Genomic DNA, 18,078 nt, shown 5'->3' on the forward strand with positions numbered 1-18,078 from the left:
AAAGCGCACACACACACACACACAGACACATACACGCACGTGCGCAAGAGACGCACACAGGCGCCGCGCACACACACTCAAACACAGCCCTACCTCTGGTGCGATGTAGTCGGGTGTGCCACAGAAGGTGCGGGTGGTCATGCCCTCATACATGTTCTCCTTGCACATCCCGAAGTCGGCGATCTTGATGTGGCCCTCCGAGTCCAGCATCACATTGTCTAGCTTCAAGTCTCTGTGGAAGACAGACAGACGGACAGACATGCAGATAAAGAAAAGAGTCAGAGAAACAGAGACAGACAGACAGAGATATAAAGAGAGTTGTGCAGTTAGAGAGACAGACAGGCAGACAAACAGTCAAAGAGACAAAGAGTCAGAAAGACAGACAGAAAGAAAGAAAGAAAGAAAGAAAGAAAGAAAGAAAGAAAGAAAGAAAGAAAGAAAGAAAGAAAGAAAGAAAGAAAGAAAGAAAGAAAGAAAGAAAGAAAGAAAGAAAGAAAGAAAGAAAGAAAGAAAGACATGTGCTTTGGGAGTATTTATTTCTAGAAAAGCTGCAACCTTCATTCTACAATTCTACAATTATGTTGTTTATTTATTGGGATAACATGACAAACTAGAAAGGTGTTTTAGCCTAGGCCATCTTCAGCGGAATTGTAGTAGTAGTTGTCGTCTGTTTTCTTTGTATTGATCCAGTTGCTCGCATTCAATGACTATTTTTTAAAACAGCGTTCAGCGCACGTCCTCAAAAAACAGTGATTAGGGGTTGCGCTGTGGCGCAGCTTGCTAAGCTCCCCACATATGGTCTTGCATGCCCATGGGGACCCAGGTTTGAGTCCTGTTGAAACTAGATAATTTCCCACCCCTACCCCCTCTCTTGTCTCTCCTGTTCATTTCCTGTCTCATCTCACACTGTCCTGTCATAATAAAGCCCCCAAAAGAAAATAATAATGAAAAAGTAGTGGTTAGAGTAGCTATACCATTTATTACCTCCGCCAAGGAAGTAATGTTTTGGGTCGCGTTGGTTTGTCTGTCTGTCCGTCTGTCTGTTTGTTTGTTTGTTTGTCAGCAGCATAACTCAAAAACTAATCAACGGATTTGGACGAAACTTTGTGGGTTTGTTGATAATGACCGAAGGAACAAGTCAATTCAATTCTGGTGGTGATCCAGATCACGAACCGGAACCAGGACTCTTTTAAAGATTCTGTCACCAGGAGATCTCAAAAACGAATCAACTGAATTGGACAAAACTTTGTGGAGCTGTTATTGATGACCCAAGGAACAAGTGATTAAATTCTGGTGGTGATCCAGATCACGAACCGGAACCAGGACTCTTTTAAAGATTCTTCACCATCTAGATGCCCCCTTGTGACCAGAAATTGAATTGCGGGAACAGCACAAAAACAAGGCAGAAAGACTTAGGGTGTAACATGATCAAATGGTCCTTGGCGGAGGTCTGCGCTCTCTGAGTGCTTCTAGTTCAAGTTTGAATTGGGATTGTGTCATTTCCCAACCTTACCTTACACTGCCTCTGTCTCACTTACAGCACATAATCTTACAAAATAAACTTAAAACAAAAAAATGTACTTTCCTATGCTTTAAATACAGTATACCACCATATCAATAAAATCCATTCATCTCCTCATCAAAAGCTCATGGAGCTTTACCCCCCACACACATCTACTCTCCTAATCTCTTCAAAAAGTGTTCCACATCCATGTACACGTACCGTTATAACACAGTCTCTGGGTGGCGCGCTTGTTTATTTAATTATTTATTCATTTCTTCTGGGTGGTGCTGTACTGTAGGCTGAGGTGACATTTGTGATTCATCTGAATTCGATACCACAGAGGATCAAAATGACAACTGTTTGCCACTGGGGGAGTTTGCGAAAGGTGGAATGAGGTTGTGGTGGCACCTGGTTTTCAAAAGAACAGTCAGGGTGTTTGGGTACAGCAAAAATGTTAAAAAAAAAAACCACCTTCGATGCTACATCCATCCCCCTCATAATTCCCTTATTTTCTCTTCCCTCTAGAGAAGCCCACCATCTCGATCCGTCTGCCTGGGTGTCTCTTTTCTCATCCACTCTCTCTCTCTCTCCTCTCTCTCTCTGCCTCAGAGAGTGCTGATCGCCTGTTTTGCACGCAATTTGTCATTCTTTGATTCTCTCCTCTTTCTTTGTCCGTATTTTTCCTCAGTCTATACTATACACCTCTCTCTCTCCCTCTCCCCACCCCCCCCCTCTCTCTCTCTCTCTCTCTCTCTCTCTCTCTCTCCCCTCCTCTCTGTTTGCGATCCACCTCTGCTTCCTCCAAGGCATGACTCACCTCTTCTCATCTCATTTGCACCATAATATTGATGCCACACTCCTGGCCCTGCCAATCTGTTTTCAGCTGTCACACTCCTAAACAAGCCTGGGATTTCAGCCACACTGATTATGTCTTTGTCGTTAGGAAAACTCTCTGCTGATAAACACCTAAAACCTGTAGCAGGCGGTGCAGTTTATGAAGACCATGGTTATGCAACAAGTGGTTTAAGGATTCGCGAGAAGATAGAGGCTGATGCGTTTTGTCTAACACATCTACAGTACCAACACGTGTACAAAAAGGCAGAACACGTGTGTTCTTGTTTTTCATATGCATAGAGAGAATGCACAAATATAGCACTGAAATGGCCAATTTAGCTTAACACATACAGTGCATTACTGTATGAAAGAAAGACGTCTGCATATGTTTACATCTCTGAAGAGAGAATGTAAAAAAGAATTCATTGCCACACATACCTGTAAATGATTCCTTTTCGGTGGAGGAAAAACAATCCAACAGCAATTTCTGCAGCGTAAAACCTAGGAGGAGGACAACATAGTATGTTAAAATGGTGCATATTTGACTTGTCATTTTCCTTACAGAGGTAAATGTAACATAAGATATGGTGGTATAGCATGAAGCTGTGGATGGATACAGGATACACTACAATGTTCCAATTAAGCCATTGTTTTGGCTTCAAAATAAAATAAAACTCTAAATGTAGTTTGACACTTACAATTAAATTATCATAAAAAGTCTAAACAATGGACTTGAGCGCACTCTAGACATATTTAACTATGTCAGCACTTCTGCTAGGAGTGAGAAGGTGCTTACACAGCCTGTGGTTCCTTGAACTTGCCCACGTGCTGAATGTGGTACATGAGATCTCCTCCATTGATGTACTCCATGACAAAGTAGAGCCGATCCTGTCCAAGACAAGACACAAGACAAGCGCTCCATCAGACAGATCATTTGCTGATACACATACAGTACCATACACACACTATAGTTACACTCAACATCATGAACGAGCGTCACTCATCACCACACTTCAGTGTTCAATTTCATCTGAGGCGTTGGAGAGTGAACTTAAGAACAAACACCGTGGAATGACAGTAATGGTTAATGGTTAATAATATTATTATCATTACCTCTGCCAAGGAGGTTATGTTTTCGGTCGCATTGGTTTGTCTGTCTGTCTGTCTGTCTGTTTGTTTGTTTGTATGTCTGTCTGTTTGTCTGTTTGCCTGTCAGCAGAATAACTCAAAAAGTTATGAACGGGTTTAGATGAAACTTTGTGGAGTTGTTAGAAATGAAAAAATGTTTAAAATAATTAAATGTTGATGTTTATCCGGCTCACAATCCGGACCCAGGATTTAAAAAAAAAAAGATTCTTCAGCATTGCTAGCCTAGAAATTGAATTGCGGGATAGGGCGAATTTTGACATTTCAGTTTCTAATTCCACAATAAGAAGGCAGAAAGACTTAACACAAAAATCGGGTGTGACATAGTCAAATGTTCTAACAAACAGCTTCCTTGGTGGAGGTCTGCACTCTCGGAGTGCATTTCTAGTTTACAATGTGTTTGTCTATGTGTTTGCTATGTGCTGTGTGGATGACCAGGTGGCATTCAATTTCACCTTTGGGGATTAAAACCCCTTAGCTCAGCACTATGGCTCTCTGTAATGTCATGGCAATGTTGTTATGATGTAGTTAAGCATTTTCAGCAAGTGAATAGGGTCGCCGGCGAGCCCAGCTGCAGTAAAAGGGTCTACTAATGTCTCTCATCATCATCATCATCATCATCATCATCATCATCATCATCATCATCATCATCGCAGATATTGCTCACCACAGTCTGGAAGCAGGAGTGCAGCTGTGTGAGGAAGTGTGGCTTGTCTCTCTGCGCCAGCACCCTCTTCTCCACCATGGTGCACTCCACGTCATCGTCCTGGATCACCACGTCCTTCTTCAGGATCTTAATGGCAAACAGCTCCTCTGTACCCTTCATCTCGGCCAGCATCACCTGAGGAGCAACGCAAGAGAAATATACTTACATATATAAATTATATACTATATACTGTGTATACTATACTATATATGAAGAGTTCAGATGCAAAACCCCCTAAGTGCCTTTTCAGAAAATAATCTTAATTCATTTTTATTTAATACAAAGCTATCAAAATTGCACATTTTTTATTTTATTTATGTAATATAACTATTTATATGTATTATCAAGTACATGAATGTGAACCAAACCAACAACAGGGTTCTCTAAAAATATAGAAGTGCAGGTCTGCCGAAATGGAGTTAGGGGGTTTTGCACCTGAACTCTTCATATATACACACAGTATATGTGTTTAGTATTATTAGTAGTAGTATTATTATTATAGAAATGATTTGGTAGTGACAGTGAAGAGATGAAAGGAATTGCTTGGGATAGATAGAGAGATGGGCTAGGTTGCTTCTAGTCAGGCAAGGAGCATAACAATTAACATTTCCCAAACTGCATGGTGGTGACCCGCCGCCCTTGGTTTGCTACTGGTTGTTTGCTACCCAACAAAGTGGGAGGAGTTTCCGATTTTTCCGGAGCTCAGAGACGATATATGTATTACTCCTTGCCTGACTTAAGTCGATGATAATCAGGCTAACAGTGAAGTGCCATAGTCATTTACGTATAGTATATGGTACACTATGGACGTCTGAGCCAGCTATGTTGTACCAGAAAGTCAAAGAATGCGTGCACATCAGTGGCACAGGTGCTGGACCAAACATAAGATAACCGAAAAGAAAATAAAGGTCCGCAACACTGTTAAATGCTCCCAAATATTTAATGGCACGACGTTTCGTGCAACTCTGATGAAGGACGGTTAGTCCGAAACGTTGTGCCATTAAATATTTGGGAGCATTTAACAGTGTTGCGGAACTTTATTTTCTTTCCAGCCATGTTGTAACCTGCTCAAGTCTTTACCTTCCCGAAGCTGCCTTTCCCCAGCAGAGCCAGGAAGTGGAAGTCGTTGAGGCGCACGCGGTCCATGTTGCCCGAGGGCAGGCTGAAGCGGCGGTAGTCTGTCGGAGTGATCACCTTCTTACCCGGGCCCAGCTTGGCTTTCTGCAACACAACATGAGGAGTTTTAACATTTACATCACACAGACACACAAGGACATTCGTCATACAGTATGAATGTTGAAATATCGCACATTACACATTTGTATTTATATATTGGTGATGCAACTGCTCAGTTACTACGGTGTCATACATGCATACATGCATTTTTGTTATTCCAATGTTGTAGATGGGCAGTGTGCATCTACTAAATGCACAAAGGAAACTATGAGCCGACATGCAACATGTAGTGAACAGACATTAGTATCTCGATGTCAAAGTCTAATATACCCCTTCAATAAGAGATTAAATGACTCAACTCCTCGTTATCAGTAAGCCATAAATAGTTCCTATTTCATGATTAAGAAACAGCCTTAAAGTGATACTGTACCATTTTTGGAAATAAGCTTATTTTACACCTTCCCTTGAGTTAAATAGTAGGGCTTTACCATTCTCCTGTACTTACAACCGTTCTCTGAGTACGGCAGTGCAAATTTTACCTCCAAGCTAGCAGTTAACATGGACTCCTATGAGACCAGTTAGCCGCCAGCTGGTCTCATAGGACTCAATGTTAAGTGCTAGCATGAATGTAAAATTGGCACTGCCATACTCAGAGAACGGTTGAAAGTACAGGAGAATGGTAAATCCCTACTATTTAACTCAAGGGAAGGTGTAAAATAAGCTTATTTCCAAAAATGGGACAGTATCACTTTAAGGAGAAAAAAAGAGTTTTCATTACAATCCTGACTCAGTGTGTTTCTTTTCGAAAACTAAATGTCATCTAGTGATTGGTAATTAATCTGATAAAAACAGCACATAAAAACAGTAACAAAACAATGATCTCATGCATTCAGAGCACTGTGAGCAGGAGTAATGCACAACACAAGTTCACCTCCATGACTGCAACTTCCACATTCTGCATTTCATCAACTTTAAAGCATACAGCACATGCTTAATTCTCCATGGTTATTTCAACAGCCAGCACAAGCAAAGCAAAGGCTAAAAGAGGCAATGCAATTTCCCATAGGTGAAATACTCAAAGACTGCTGTGTGTGTGTGTGTGTGTGTGTGTGTGTGTGTGTGTGTGTGTGTGTGTGTGTGTGTGTGTGTGTGTGTGTGTGTGTGTGTGTGTGTGTGTGTGTGTGTGTGTGTGTGTGTGTGTGTGTGTGCGTGAATGAATGCATGCGTGCGTGCGTGCAAGTGTGCCTAGATGTGTGTGTGTCTGTGCATGTGTGTGTGTGTGTTTATGTTTGTGTGTACGTATACTGCCACAGGTGTGCTACCACACTTCTTCTTTCCTCTGTTGTGTGTATTTTCCCGCAACCTTCCCAGAGGCGAGGGCAAGGGCGAGGACAAGGGCAGTGGGCAGCTGGCTAAGAAGCCATGTGCGGAGGAGGCAATTATAGACGACCAGGCAATCTCCCCGTGCCGGCACACAGCAGAGTGGACTATGGGCTGAGAGACACACCTGAGCCTCCAGGCCACCAAGACCTACAGCACTCTAATCCTGGAAACTCCTCCTGTGCTCTATCACCTGACCCCACCACCAGGGTCCTCTAGGGCAGTGGTGTCCAACTAGCCTGGCCAAACCCCTACAGCAAAATGCCCCAGGAGAAAATTCAATTTGATGTCTAAGGCTAGTGTCCAACTCAAATTGACTCAAATTGAATTGAATCAAAATCTGGGATGAAGTGCTGGGCCGAAGTCAGCATTTATTTTGAACAATGAACTAAAATTGTGCGCGTTCGCTCTTAATACTCTTTCCCATCATATATGGAAGTTCAAAAATGCTGTCACATATTGTGTTGAATACAAGGGTGAGCTGTTCATATTCCAGTGAAGCACCAAATTAATGGTGTATCTGGGCCAATTGTAACACACATTTGAAAGGATCTCGCGGGCCGAATAAAATGACTTTGAGGGGCAGATGTGGCCCCCGGGCCTGAGTTTGACATTCCTGCTCTATGGCAACCCAACCTGCGTACTCCCTAAGCCAGGGGTGGGGAACCTTTTTCATTCGGGGGACCACTTCAAATTAATCAGAGGGCCGTACTATGAACACAAACCAGGATTTCCCCCTGCATTTTAGGCCTATATTGAAGGCAGCCACCTTTAAAACAGACCCCACCTTCTCTAGGTCCCCTGAATATAATCTAATTGTATTGCAAATGTATTTTCTAAGATTCCATTACAAAATATGTCATATTTCATATGAAGCTGTATAACATTAAAATTACATCGAGGGCCGTATCAAACAGCCTCAAGGCCCTTGGGAGATAGGTTCGCCACCCCTGCCCTAAGCAATGTTGTCATATGACCCCTTCATTCATGCTCTTTATCTCCTCCTCTATCCCAGTGTGACTACACTCCACACATTTGTTATTATTATATTTTTTCCACGTACCCCCAGAGGTGTGCTTCCCTGGTTTCCCTGGTTGGGAAACACGTCTCTATGGTGATGAGCTAGGAACTCACATATTAGTCTATTTAATTGTATTAATGCTAATGGTGTTGGCAGATTTATGATGAGGTGAAGGGGTTGTTTGTTCAAAAAACGATGAGAACCACTGCCCTAGTGATACACGTACCCCTGGTTGAGAAACACAGCGCTATGGTGATGAGCTAGGCACTCACCATACAGTGGGAGACTGAGCAAACTGTGAGTCTGGTAAAGAAGGGTACTACCGTACAGCGTAAAACATTGCAGCCAAGTCAACCGTTAAAAACAAGTTGCCCTGTAAGTTAACTCAAATTGAGAAAGCCTCAAAGAAGGTTGAGAACTCACTGCCCTAGTGATACACGTACCCCTGGTTGGGACATACAGCTCTATGGTGACGGTGAACTCACCATACAGTGGGAGACTGAACAAGCTTTCAAGAAGGGTACAAGGGTGGAAATGATAAATTAGCAAGAGAGAGAGAGAGAGAGAGTATATATTTGATTAAGCAACAGTGGCAGCTTTTCATCAAAACCAAGCTTTGGAACCCTGGATTTAAAAGAAGCACGATGTTGCATCACCATAGTCACCCACAGCACATTCAAAGACCGTGAAATCTGGCTGTGTGCTGCCCCCATGTGGAGAAGGACTGAATGTATTCAGATGTGCATTGTAGCTCACATGTGTTATAACTCCTGTTGAGCTCCTGATTTAGAGTATACACGTAACCAAAAAAAGGAGGTGCGCTCTTTACTTTACATAAGTCCTACATAGTCAAGGTAGCTCCTTAATGCACACCGTACCTCCAGTGGCTGTGATAGCTGTGATAGTCATTGAAGGTGAACTACCATAGTACTACAATATTATGACAAAACACAGGGCTTTTAGTAATGCACTATGACTTGGTCATTGCAATTCTGGTAACAGCAAATTTATAACGCCGTGTCTTAATGGGTTAAGCATAGACTGTTTGCGGTGGGGACTCTTACACAGACTGACAAACTCAAACAGGGTTTTTTTTCCAGATCATCTTTTTCACGTAGCCCCATAATGCATGCCATACCTCCTGTTGCACTCTGTGATAGTCATTGAAAGTTAACTACCATAGTAGTACTACACTACTATGACATAACACAGGGCCTTTAGCCCCTTAAGTCACGGCATTATAAAATAGCTCTTAACAGAATGCCAATGACCAAGTTGTAATGTATTTCTAAAGGCCCTGTGCACTGTCATAGTAGTGTAGTACTATAGCAGTTCACTTTCAATGCCTATTACAGCGTGCCACAGGAGGTACGGCGTGCATTAAGGGGCTACTAATGCACTATGACTTTGTAATTGCCATTCTGGTAACAGCTAATTTAAAACAGCGTGTCTTAACACAGTGGTTCTTAACCTTTTTTCTTAAAGCACCCCCTTACCTCTGTACAAGACAAGCCGCACACCCCCAACCCAAACTTCTACACCTGTATACGCACAAAAAAAAGATTTAAGTCAATAATTACAATGAATCTTGCTTAAAAACATTTACCAATACCTTAATGACTTTACATGGGGACCAAAAATGTTTTCATTTGGTTTAATTTTACCTTATTATTTGTTTGCTAGCAGCATTTTGGTCACAACCTCAACACAAACAAAATTCCGTGCACCCCCTGGAATCTCTGGCGCACCCCTAGGGGGTGCCCGCACCCCAGGTTAAGAACCACTGTCTTAACAGGTTAAAGTAGCCTTACCAAGAAGTGAAAAAAGATTATCTGAAAAAATGATCTGAAAAAAATCTGTTTGAGTCTGTCACTCGCTCACTGTGTGCGAGTCCCCACTGCAAACAGTCAGACCTCCTGATTTAGATACAGATACTATTATAGATCCTTCAAGACAAGCTGGGCTACTTCACAGTGACTAGACTCAGGGATGACTGGAGCGCACCTGCGCCTTCACCTCTAAAAAAGTTGCTGAGTGCTCCAGTCATCCCTGGGTCTAGTCACTGTGAAGTAGCCCAGCTTGTCTTGATACTGCTGTCCTTGACGGTGAGCACCACCAAGGCTGAAGCGCAGACATCCCCTCTTCGTATTATAGATCCTTGTTTCCACCATCATCATCAGGTCAAGGACCCTAAAAGGGTAACAGCAAACCCCTTCCACTCCTTTGACAGCAAGCTCATTTCACAACTCTGGAAATAATACTTAATATTTTTTACATAATTTTGTTTGGTACACGCACAAGCTTTTTTGGTGAAATTAACAGACCAATAAAAGAAACAATGCAAGCAAATAGAACCAACACTTGTTTCTTATAGGTGAAGTGAGGTGAAGTGAAAGCCCAACTGGGAAACTCCAACTCCCATTGCAATTGTGATACAGCACTCCACAGCACACAAGTGCACATTGATTGCACACAACGAAATTGCATTTATGCCTCACCCATGCAAGGGGGCCCGAAAGTGAAACCTGTCCGATCCTCAGTAGAGGGCTTTTGAAACAGTTGTGTTTGTGTGTGTGTGTGTGTGTGTGTGTGTGTGTGATTGTAATGTTTCAGTGTCCGATTCATCATCCATTAGTCTGCCATTGCAGCATGCTGTTGAGCAGAACCACACATACTGTACATACATACGGTATACACCTGTCTTGACCTCCACAGAGTGTGATACGTGTGTGTTTGGAACAGGGCGGTATACAGGTGCGTTAGTTTTGTCTGTCAGTGAGTACTTCAAACATACAGACACACGCATACAGTAGACATGCGTGGTAGTAGAGGATATCATGCCAAAGCATGCTAGTCCAGAGCATGCCAAAGGTCACCTCAGTAAGAGAGCTGATTGGTGGTGGTGGTGGACAGTAATGGGCAAAATGGATCCATTAGTTCCACAATCCAGTGCCACATATTCCAAATGACCTGGTTTTACCTGTCCGATTTAGCCAGGTGATTGGCTGTTGAATTGGACAAATCACCTGGCTGAATTGGACAGGTAAAACCAAGCCATTTGGAATATGTGGCACTGGATTCTAATGAATCTATTTTGCCCATCACTGGTGGTGGATGTGGGTGAGAGGTCTTGTCAAGCACCTCTGACAAATGCCACCTCCCCAAATGCACTTGCTTATTTACTAACAGCGCTGCTTCTGTGAAAGAAAGTGTGTATCGTCTCCGTCTTCCCTACTTCACTACACTGTGTCTGTGTATGTGTGTGTATGTACACGCGCGTGTGTGTATGTGTGTGTGTGTGTGTGTGTGTGTGTGTGTGTGTGTGTGTGTGTGTGTGTGTGTGTGTGTGTGATAGAGAGAGAGAGAGAGAGAGAGAGAGAGAGAGAGAGAGAGAGAGAGAGAGAGAGAGAGAGAGAGAGAGAGAGAGAGAGAGAGAGAAAGAGATAGAGAGAGAGAGAGAGAGAAAGAAAGACAAAGACAAAGAGAGAGAGCGCATGTGCCTGTGTCTGTTAGTATGCCATATGCCATTAATGCTACAATGTCATGCAGCAATGCAGATAATTGCTGTATAAATGTAGGACTATACAATTTGCTGCACTACAGTGAACCGTGTGTTCCTTTGCGTCATGTTGTATGAATTTGCGTCAGCATCATTAGCGGTAACGGCCAAAATAGTTATGCTGATGTCAGCAGGCCCATCAGCTGTCTCGTCAGGCAGCTTTGTTAGTAAAGCTGATTGCTTTGTGGCAGCTGGACGCCACGCACAAACCATCAGAGGAGGACCAGAAGACTTCATTCCAGCGACTAGGAAGATGAAGATGCACTCGTAAACAAGAGCAAGAATGAAAGAAAGAAGGAGGGAATGAGAGGGAAAGAAGGAAGGAAGAGAAGGACAGGGAGAATTATTGAGGAGGAAAATGACAGCAAGAGAGCTACCTTGAGGAACTGGTTAAATTGGCAGGCCTAGAAAGTAGAACAGGGAAGAAGAAACTGTAGCATTAGTCCTCAGGTTTGTGCGTGTGTGTGTGTGTGTGTGTGTGCGTGCATGTGTGTGTGTGTGTGTGTGTGTGCGTGTGTTATTTCCACAACCACACCTCCATGATGTGTGTGTGTGTGTGTGTGTGTGTGTGTGTGTGTGTGTGTGTGTGTGTGTGTGTGTGTGCGTGCGTGCGTGCGTGCGTGCGTGCGTGCGTGCGTGCACGCTCGTACTCATCCATGCGAGGCTAGAGTCGGAACATGGCTCATTTTAGAGCATCAAGGCAGATGTGAGGACCCCTCACATCATTATCACCTTATTAAACGTGTGAGTTCATCCAACGTAGCTGGCAGTCTCATCTACATTTTTTTTTCCCTGTGAGTAAGAAACCACCATCCATTCCCAGAGGAATCTCCATATTTAAATATGAGTGTTTCCCTGTTCAGCCAAGGGGAGGTTATTTCGCAACTTACTAGAATCTTCTCAGGCTGCGTTTCCATGGGAACAAGCTTGCATGTGCTTTACCCAGCTAACTGGGTATCTTAAGAATTCACACACATCAACAATCTAGAAACCTTGTACAGTCAAACACACACACACAAATAAATGAGAGTTAAGTGTGGCAATTGTGTTATTGAAAGAGCTCTTCTTTTGCCTCTCACACATCGATACCTATTCACTAACTTCAACAAAAAAACTTCAAACATGCACAAGAAAGAAAAAAAAAAAACAATGTGGAAGACACTTCAGTCAGTCTGTGCTACTGTTGCCATGGAGATACAGTACAGCCAGCCTTCCAGGCAACTACTGAAAATGACTGGAAGAGCACATCAAGCGAACAGGGGAGGCCAGGGGGGTCATCTAACTGTAGGAAGAAAATTCTTTATTTGCGAGTACAACTGATTAGAGAAGGACATGACACAAATAGAGGCTCCAAAGATAGCAACAGCCTATCAATCAAGAACAAGACACACACACAAACCTCAAACTTCTGCCGCAGTTCCATCTGATTCATGTCCTCCACGTCTGGAATGGGAACATTGTAATACTCGCCCTCTTCCTGGTTCAGCAGCTTGTACCTGGAAGACAACAAAGTACAACACAGAGGGTCTTAAGAGACGCCATGTTGAAACCTATGCATCAACTCATCACTCACCTCGCTATTCCCCAATCGGATTTCCGCTATACCTGTTGCAACACTGCATTTACGTAGCTATGATTACAGTGCCATGTTTTGTTAACTTCAGTTCAACTTATTTGGCGTTTGATTTTTTTCGACTAAGGAGGAGCTTATCTCAGTAAGACACGGACCACGGAATGTGTGAACTGTGTACGTCCCCATACCATGTGACCCCCAAGAGTTTACTTACCTGTTCTACGCAGGTACCTGAGTTCTAACCACGCCCTGACGAAGGCCAGACGGCTGAAACCGGTTGACGTTTTTAAGTTTGTTCACCCCAAATGTAGAATAAAGGGTCTTTATTATAACTTCAACCTTGACTCGAAGGAGAGTGCTTTGGATTCAGTCATCTTTCTATGAAGCCTTAACAGGATTAACCAGATGCACCCCTTCTATCTGGAGAAAAGACTCGTTATCCTTTTCTTTTTGCTATTGAAGACACGGACCCTGTTGTGTATGGATGTACAGTACTTCACTTCCCATTAATGCCATGCGTTTAGGTGGGGGCTATATAAGGTACAGCTTCCCCATCTTACCACAAAGACATACAGACAGCCTACATGTATTATTATTCTTATGCAGTAGTTTAATAAAATTCAGTTCAATGTTCAGCACTTCCATATCCGCCTTCATCAATGTGTGTGCATGCCCTTACTCAGACACAACAGCCCCTGTTTTAAATGAGCAGTTACCAGAATGGCAATGACCAAGTTGGAATGTATTACTAAAGGCCCTGTGTACTGTCATAGTGGTGTAGTACTATGGCAGTTTTTTTTCTGACTATTATAGTGCTCTACTTGTGGAATGACATGCGTTAAGTGGCTGCTACGAGAGAAATTTTGGTCGTGAAAAACTGGGGGTCAAGAGAGAGGGTCCGAGGCACTCTGAAGTCAGTTTCAAAGTCCTTTACGGACTTCAGAGTGCCTCGGACCCTCTCCCTTGACCTCACGATCTACATCTTTGGACACCGATGAGCACCTGAAGACTTTCATGTGATTACCCACACGGACGTAAGTTATTCCTCTCTCTACACCGCTAAGACTGATTTAGGGATTCAGGAATTTAGGTGTCTGGACTCTGCAACACTGTCGCACAATTACCATCCACACGTGAGTACTTTGTGATTTTTTGCACAGCCCTACTCACCATCCACACATGGGCGCTTTGATGAGCTCTGACACCCCGAAGGACATGGATCCCATGAAGTCGTTCCTGGTGGTCCGGTCCCAGTCCCAGATCTCTACAGACAGACGTCGATCCTTGTCTATGGCCTTCAGTTTACTATGGGAGTAAAAACACATTTACACATTTAACACATATGCTCGTAGGCACACACGCACACACACACACCCACATGCACGCACATACACACGCACGCACACACACACATGCACGCACATACACACGCACGCACACACACCAATACCCAGTTGAGGATTACATTTGACATCATCCTTCACAGTACATTGCATCTCTTGATGATAAACGTGATCTCGGGTTCAAGTCCAGCCTGGATCAAGTCCAGCCTTTCATTTTATTCAAAGCGACTTACAGTTATTATTTTTCAGGGTATTGGTTGCAGTCCCTGGAGCAATGTGGGGTTAGGTGCCTTGCTCAAGGGCACTTCAGCCACGGATGGAGATGTAGGGAGAGGTCAGGGGGGATACGAACCCGCAACCTCTACGTAGATTGAAAGACCAACTCTCTAACCACTAGGCCATGGCTGCCCCATAATAATGAAAACAAAAACGCAGAAGGTTCCCTTTGCTTTACTCACAAGCTGAAGGACTCGTTCCATGTGGGGTTGAGCGAGGAGCGGATGGTCCTGGTCTTCTGCTTGGTCTCGTTCTTGGGGTCTGGGATGAGTTTCAGCTTGACATATGGATCCGACAGCCCGTTGGGGTCCATTGGAATAAGGTTACGGGCCTCCCCAACTACAGTCATAAACGAAAATAAAGACGACAATATACAGTATGCGTCAAGAAAAGCATGGAGATGTCATTATCTGAATGCCAATGCTTTTAGTTTCTTTCAGCGTGGGTGTCCATTCGTGGGCTTCTTCTTGACAAGCGTGGACATTGAAATGGAGGAATAAACTCAGCGCTATTTTTAACTGTCATCTAATCATTGTTGTGACAGTTTGGGGAGGTAATATGCAACAACTCTTCCTCTCAGTCTTTTGTCTTGATGCAAAAAATGAGTTCAGCCTAAAAAGGAGTTTAGCCTAAATCAGAAAGACTGCTATGACTGGTGACTCTACTGATCAAATGAAAGCCTTGCTAAAATAAGATATGAGATGTGTGTTATTATAGTATCTGACACACATTAAATGAATGCATTGTTAAAAATGGAACAAGTGTTTTGACTTCTGAGTCTTTGGATTAAAAAAGCACTTTTGTCTTCATTGTTAAGTGTACTGTGTAGCTTCTTAGTGCAAATGGGCTCGTCGGCAGGCCCGTTCACACTTTGCTGGAAAGACTCAACTACACCATAACAATATTGCTATGACATTAACTAGTGCCTTAAGTAACAGATAAAGACTGGGTGTTTAAATTTTTGAGGAAAATAAGGACTGCAAACACACTCTCACATGCACGCACGCATGCACACACACACACACACACACACACACACACACACACACACACACACACACACACACACACACACACACACACACACACACACACACACAGACACACACACACACACACACACACACACACACACACAGCAGCAGCAGCAGCAGCAGCAGCAGCACTGTGTTTTAAAGATCCAAGATGGAATGAATCGAAAGATGGAATGTAATGGCGACCTTCAGTACAGTACAGTACAGTACAGTCTACAAGGTGTCCTCACAGAGTTCAGCTGCCAACCGTATGCAACCGTGAGCCATAGCAACAAAGCCTACCCTTCATCCATGTGTCACCTTCTACAAACACATCACACACTTGTCTCACCTCATATGACACACGGCACATCACATGTGTCAAATCAAATCACACATGCGTCACACGTCTCATGTGTAACATGCACGACTGTCAGTGGAGGACATTGCAGTGTGAACATATGTGAAGACGGGAAGGCAATGTACTATACCAGTGGTTCTCAACTGGAACAGTCTTGGGACCCACCATTTTCCACTCTCATTCGGTCGCGACCCAATTTTTTTAACATTCAAGTCAATTCAATGCAATTCTCAAAATGTAACCAAGACTCGAATGACTGGTTGCACGCTATCTATCTCGCATAAACAATCAGATTGTATCTATGACAACAGATGACACAGAGTTCACTAGCCTATCAAAATAAAAGTTATACACTGTTGCAGGAAAAGTTGGATTTTTTTTTTTTTAGAATTACATTTTTTTTACACCAAGGCTCCGCGACCCACCCATGACCCTTCCGCGACCCACTTTTGGGTCGCGACCCACCAGTTGAGAAACACTGTACTATACTGTAGTCTGCAGGGAGAAGAACGTGCCTTGCAGGGATGGATTGAGACATATTTTTTTATATGTGCACACAGGGAGGCCGACAGGGGTGGATTAAGGGGTCAGTTGCCCCGTGCCCAAGGAGACAGGGGGCCCATAATTCAGTTTTAATTACATTGTATGTCTTGGATGGGGGACCCTTTCAGATGACTTTGGCCTGGGCCCAGCAAAAGCTGTCAGCAGCCCTGTGTGCACACAGACACGTACTGTACACACACGCATATGCACACGCACACGCACACACACGCATGCACGCGCACACACACACGCGCGCGCGCGCGCACGCATGCACCCATGCACGCACGCACGCACACACACACACACACACCCACACACACAAAAAACAATCACACACTCGTTAACTAGTTGACAGCAATATGACCACTAAATGATAATTTATGAAGAAAAATGGAACAGAACAAAATAGGAAGCAAACAAACAACAGCAAAAATATCTACAAAATGGCAGACAAAATAGAGAGTGCAGAAATTTACAAAAAAGTGGCAAGATGATGGAGAAATTCCCAACTACAGAATGTATGTGGAGTTGTGATGTGATTCATCTTTCAGGCAGCAGAGGGCAGTGTAGGCCTCTGTTGAGGAAGTGATTCGCACACGCTCACTAGACAGTAAATCCACTGAGGTTCAGCTCTGTCAATACATATTAGCCAATAAGACCTCTTGGTCAGAGACCCAAATAAAAGAGGACTCAGTTAATAATTAAAAATTAAAAAAAAATTAAGCTAATCATTTCAAAGATGAAGTGTTCAAAGACAGCAAAGCTTATTGTATGGAGCAAAAGTATAAAATGTTTAATAACTTTTGGTAGCCGTAACAAGTTCAAAAATATTGACATCATGTTGACAATAACTTTGTCACCTTAGGAAGGGGCAACTTCCAGAAGCCTTTAAAAAAAAAAAAAAAAAAATCTTGAACACGGCCACTAACGGAAACAGCTGTCGCCCTCCCTCAGAACGGGAGCAGCACAAGGGGATCGCCGCGCGAGGATCAAGGACCGTCTAAGCTGTTGTTGCTTAGATACAGCCTCTCTGTCTCCCAGAGTCTTCCCCGCCATGCCTGTGATGCCCGCCTTGCCTTCTTGTTCAATATTTTCCCATGGTGTGTCGCTTTTTAACACAGCCAAAAAAAAAAAGAGAAAGGAAAATGCGAGCTAATTTTTTTGGTTTTCTTTGTTAAAAAAGACTATCTGTCATCCTCCCCCTCAAATACCACCCCTTCCTCCTCTTCTTTCCTTTTTTTACTCTACCTCCAGGGAGCTTTGTGTTTAAGTGCTTTTCTTTTTATCTTTTCCTTTTTTTTGGAGCAGATGGTTAGCTCGTGCTAGCCTGTTTTGCATCCGCCTTTTCAAGGCTGTCTTTGCCTATGAATACCAAGAGAAAATGCTGTCATTCGGGTTATTTAATTTCATTCCAGTAACATCCCGGTGGCATTTACTAAGAGCAACACAACTTCCACAAACCCAACTGTCAGTTCAATCAGACTCTGCACGTGATTCATTTGGCTGCAGAATTAGTTATTATCCCACACTACTGTATATACACACAGCACAGCACTATTTTAAGGTGCTTTCCCACGTGTTTAGATTTTTCATCCACTTGTGATGAGGTTTTTCACTCTACAATAGAAGCTCCTTGTGTGTGT

At 43.3% G+C, this 18,078-nt stretch overlaps 1 protein-coding gene across 1 annotated transcript in view; it reads right to left on the minus strand.

Moving 5' to 3' along the window:
• prkcab (protein kinase C, alpha, b) overlaps positions 1-18,078 on the minus strand; it is a 216,485-nt gene that overhangs the window by 14,567 nt on the left and 183,840 nt on the right. Inside the window, exons 6-13 of the mRNA XM_063184008.1 lie at positions 14,701-14,857; positions 14,070-14,204; positions 12,726-12,822; positions 5,271-5,411; positions 4,152-4,325; positions 3,135-3,226; positions 2,777-2,839; positions 94-232 (exon numbers count right to left, since the gene is read on the minus strand). Of these exons, the coding sequence (XP_063040078.1) occupies positions 94-232; positions 2,777-2,839; positions 3,135-3,226; positions 4,152-4,325; positions 5,271-5,411; positions 12,726-12,822; positions 14,070-14,204; positions 14,701-14,857 (998 nt within the window). The remainder of the gene's footprint in view (positions 1-93; positions 233-2,776; positions 2,840-3,134; positions 3,227-4,151; positions 4,326-5,270; positions 5,412-12,725; positions 12,823-14,069; positions 14,205-14,700; positions 14,858-18,078) is intronic.

Source organism: Engraulis encrasicolus, chromosome 2 (genome assembly GCF_034702125.1).
Source record: "Engraulis encrasicolus isolate BLACKSEA-1 chromosome 2, IST_EnEncr_1.0, whole genome shotgun sequence".
In the NCBI taxonomy this organism is placed as follows: domain Eukaryota; kingdom Metazoa; phylum Chordata; class Actinopteri; order Clupeiformes; family Engraulidae; genus Engraulis; species Engraulis encrasicolus.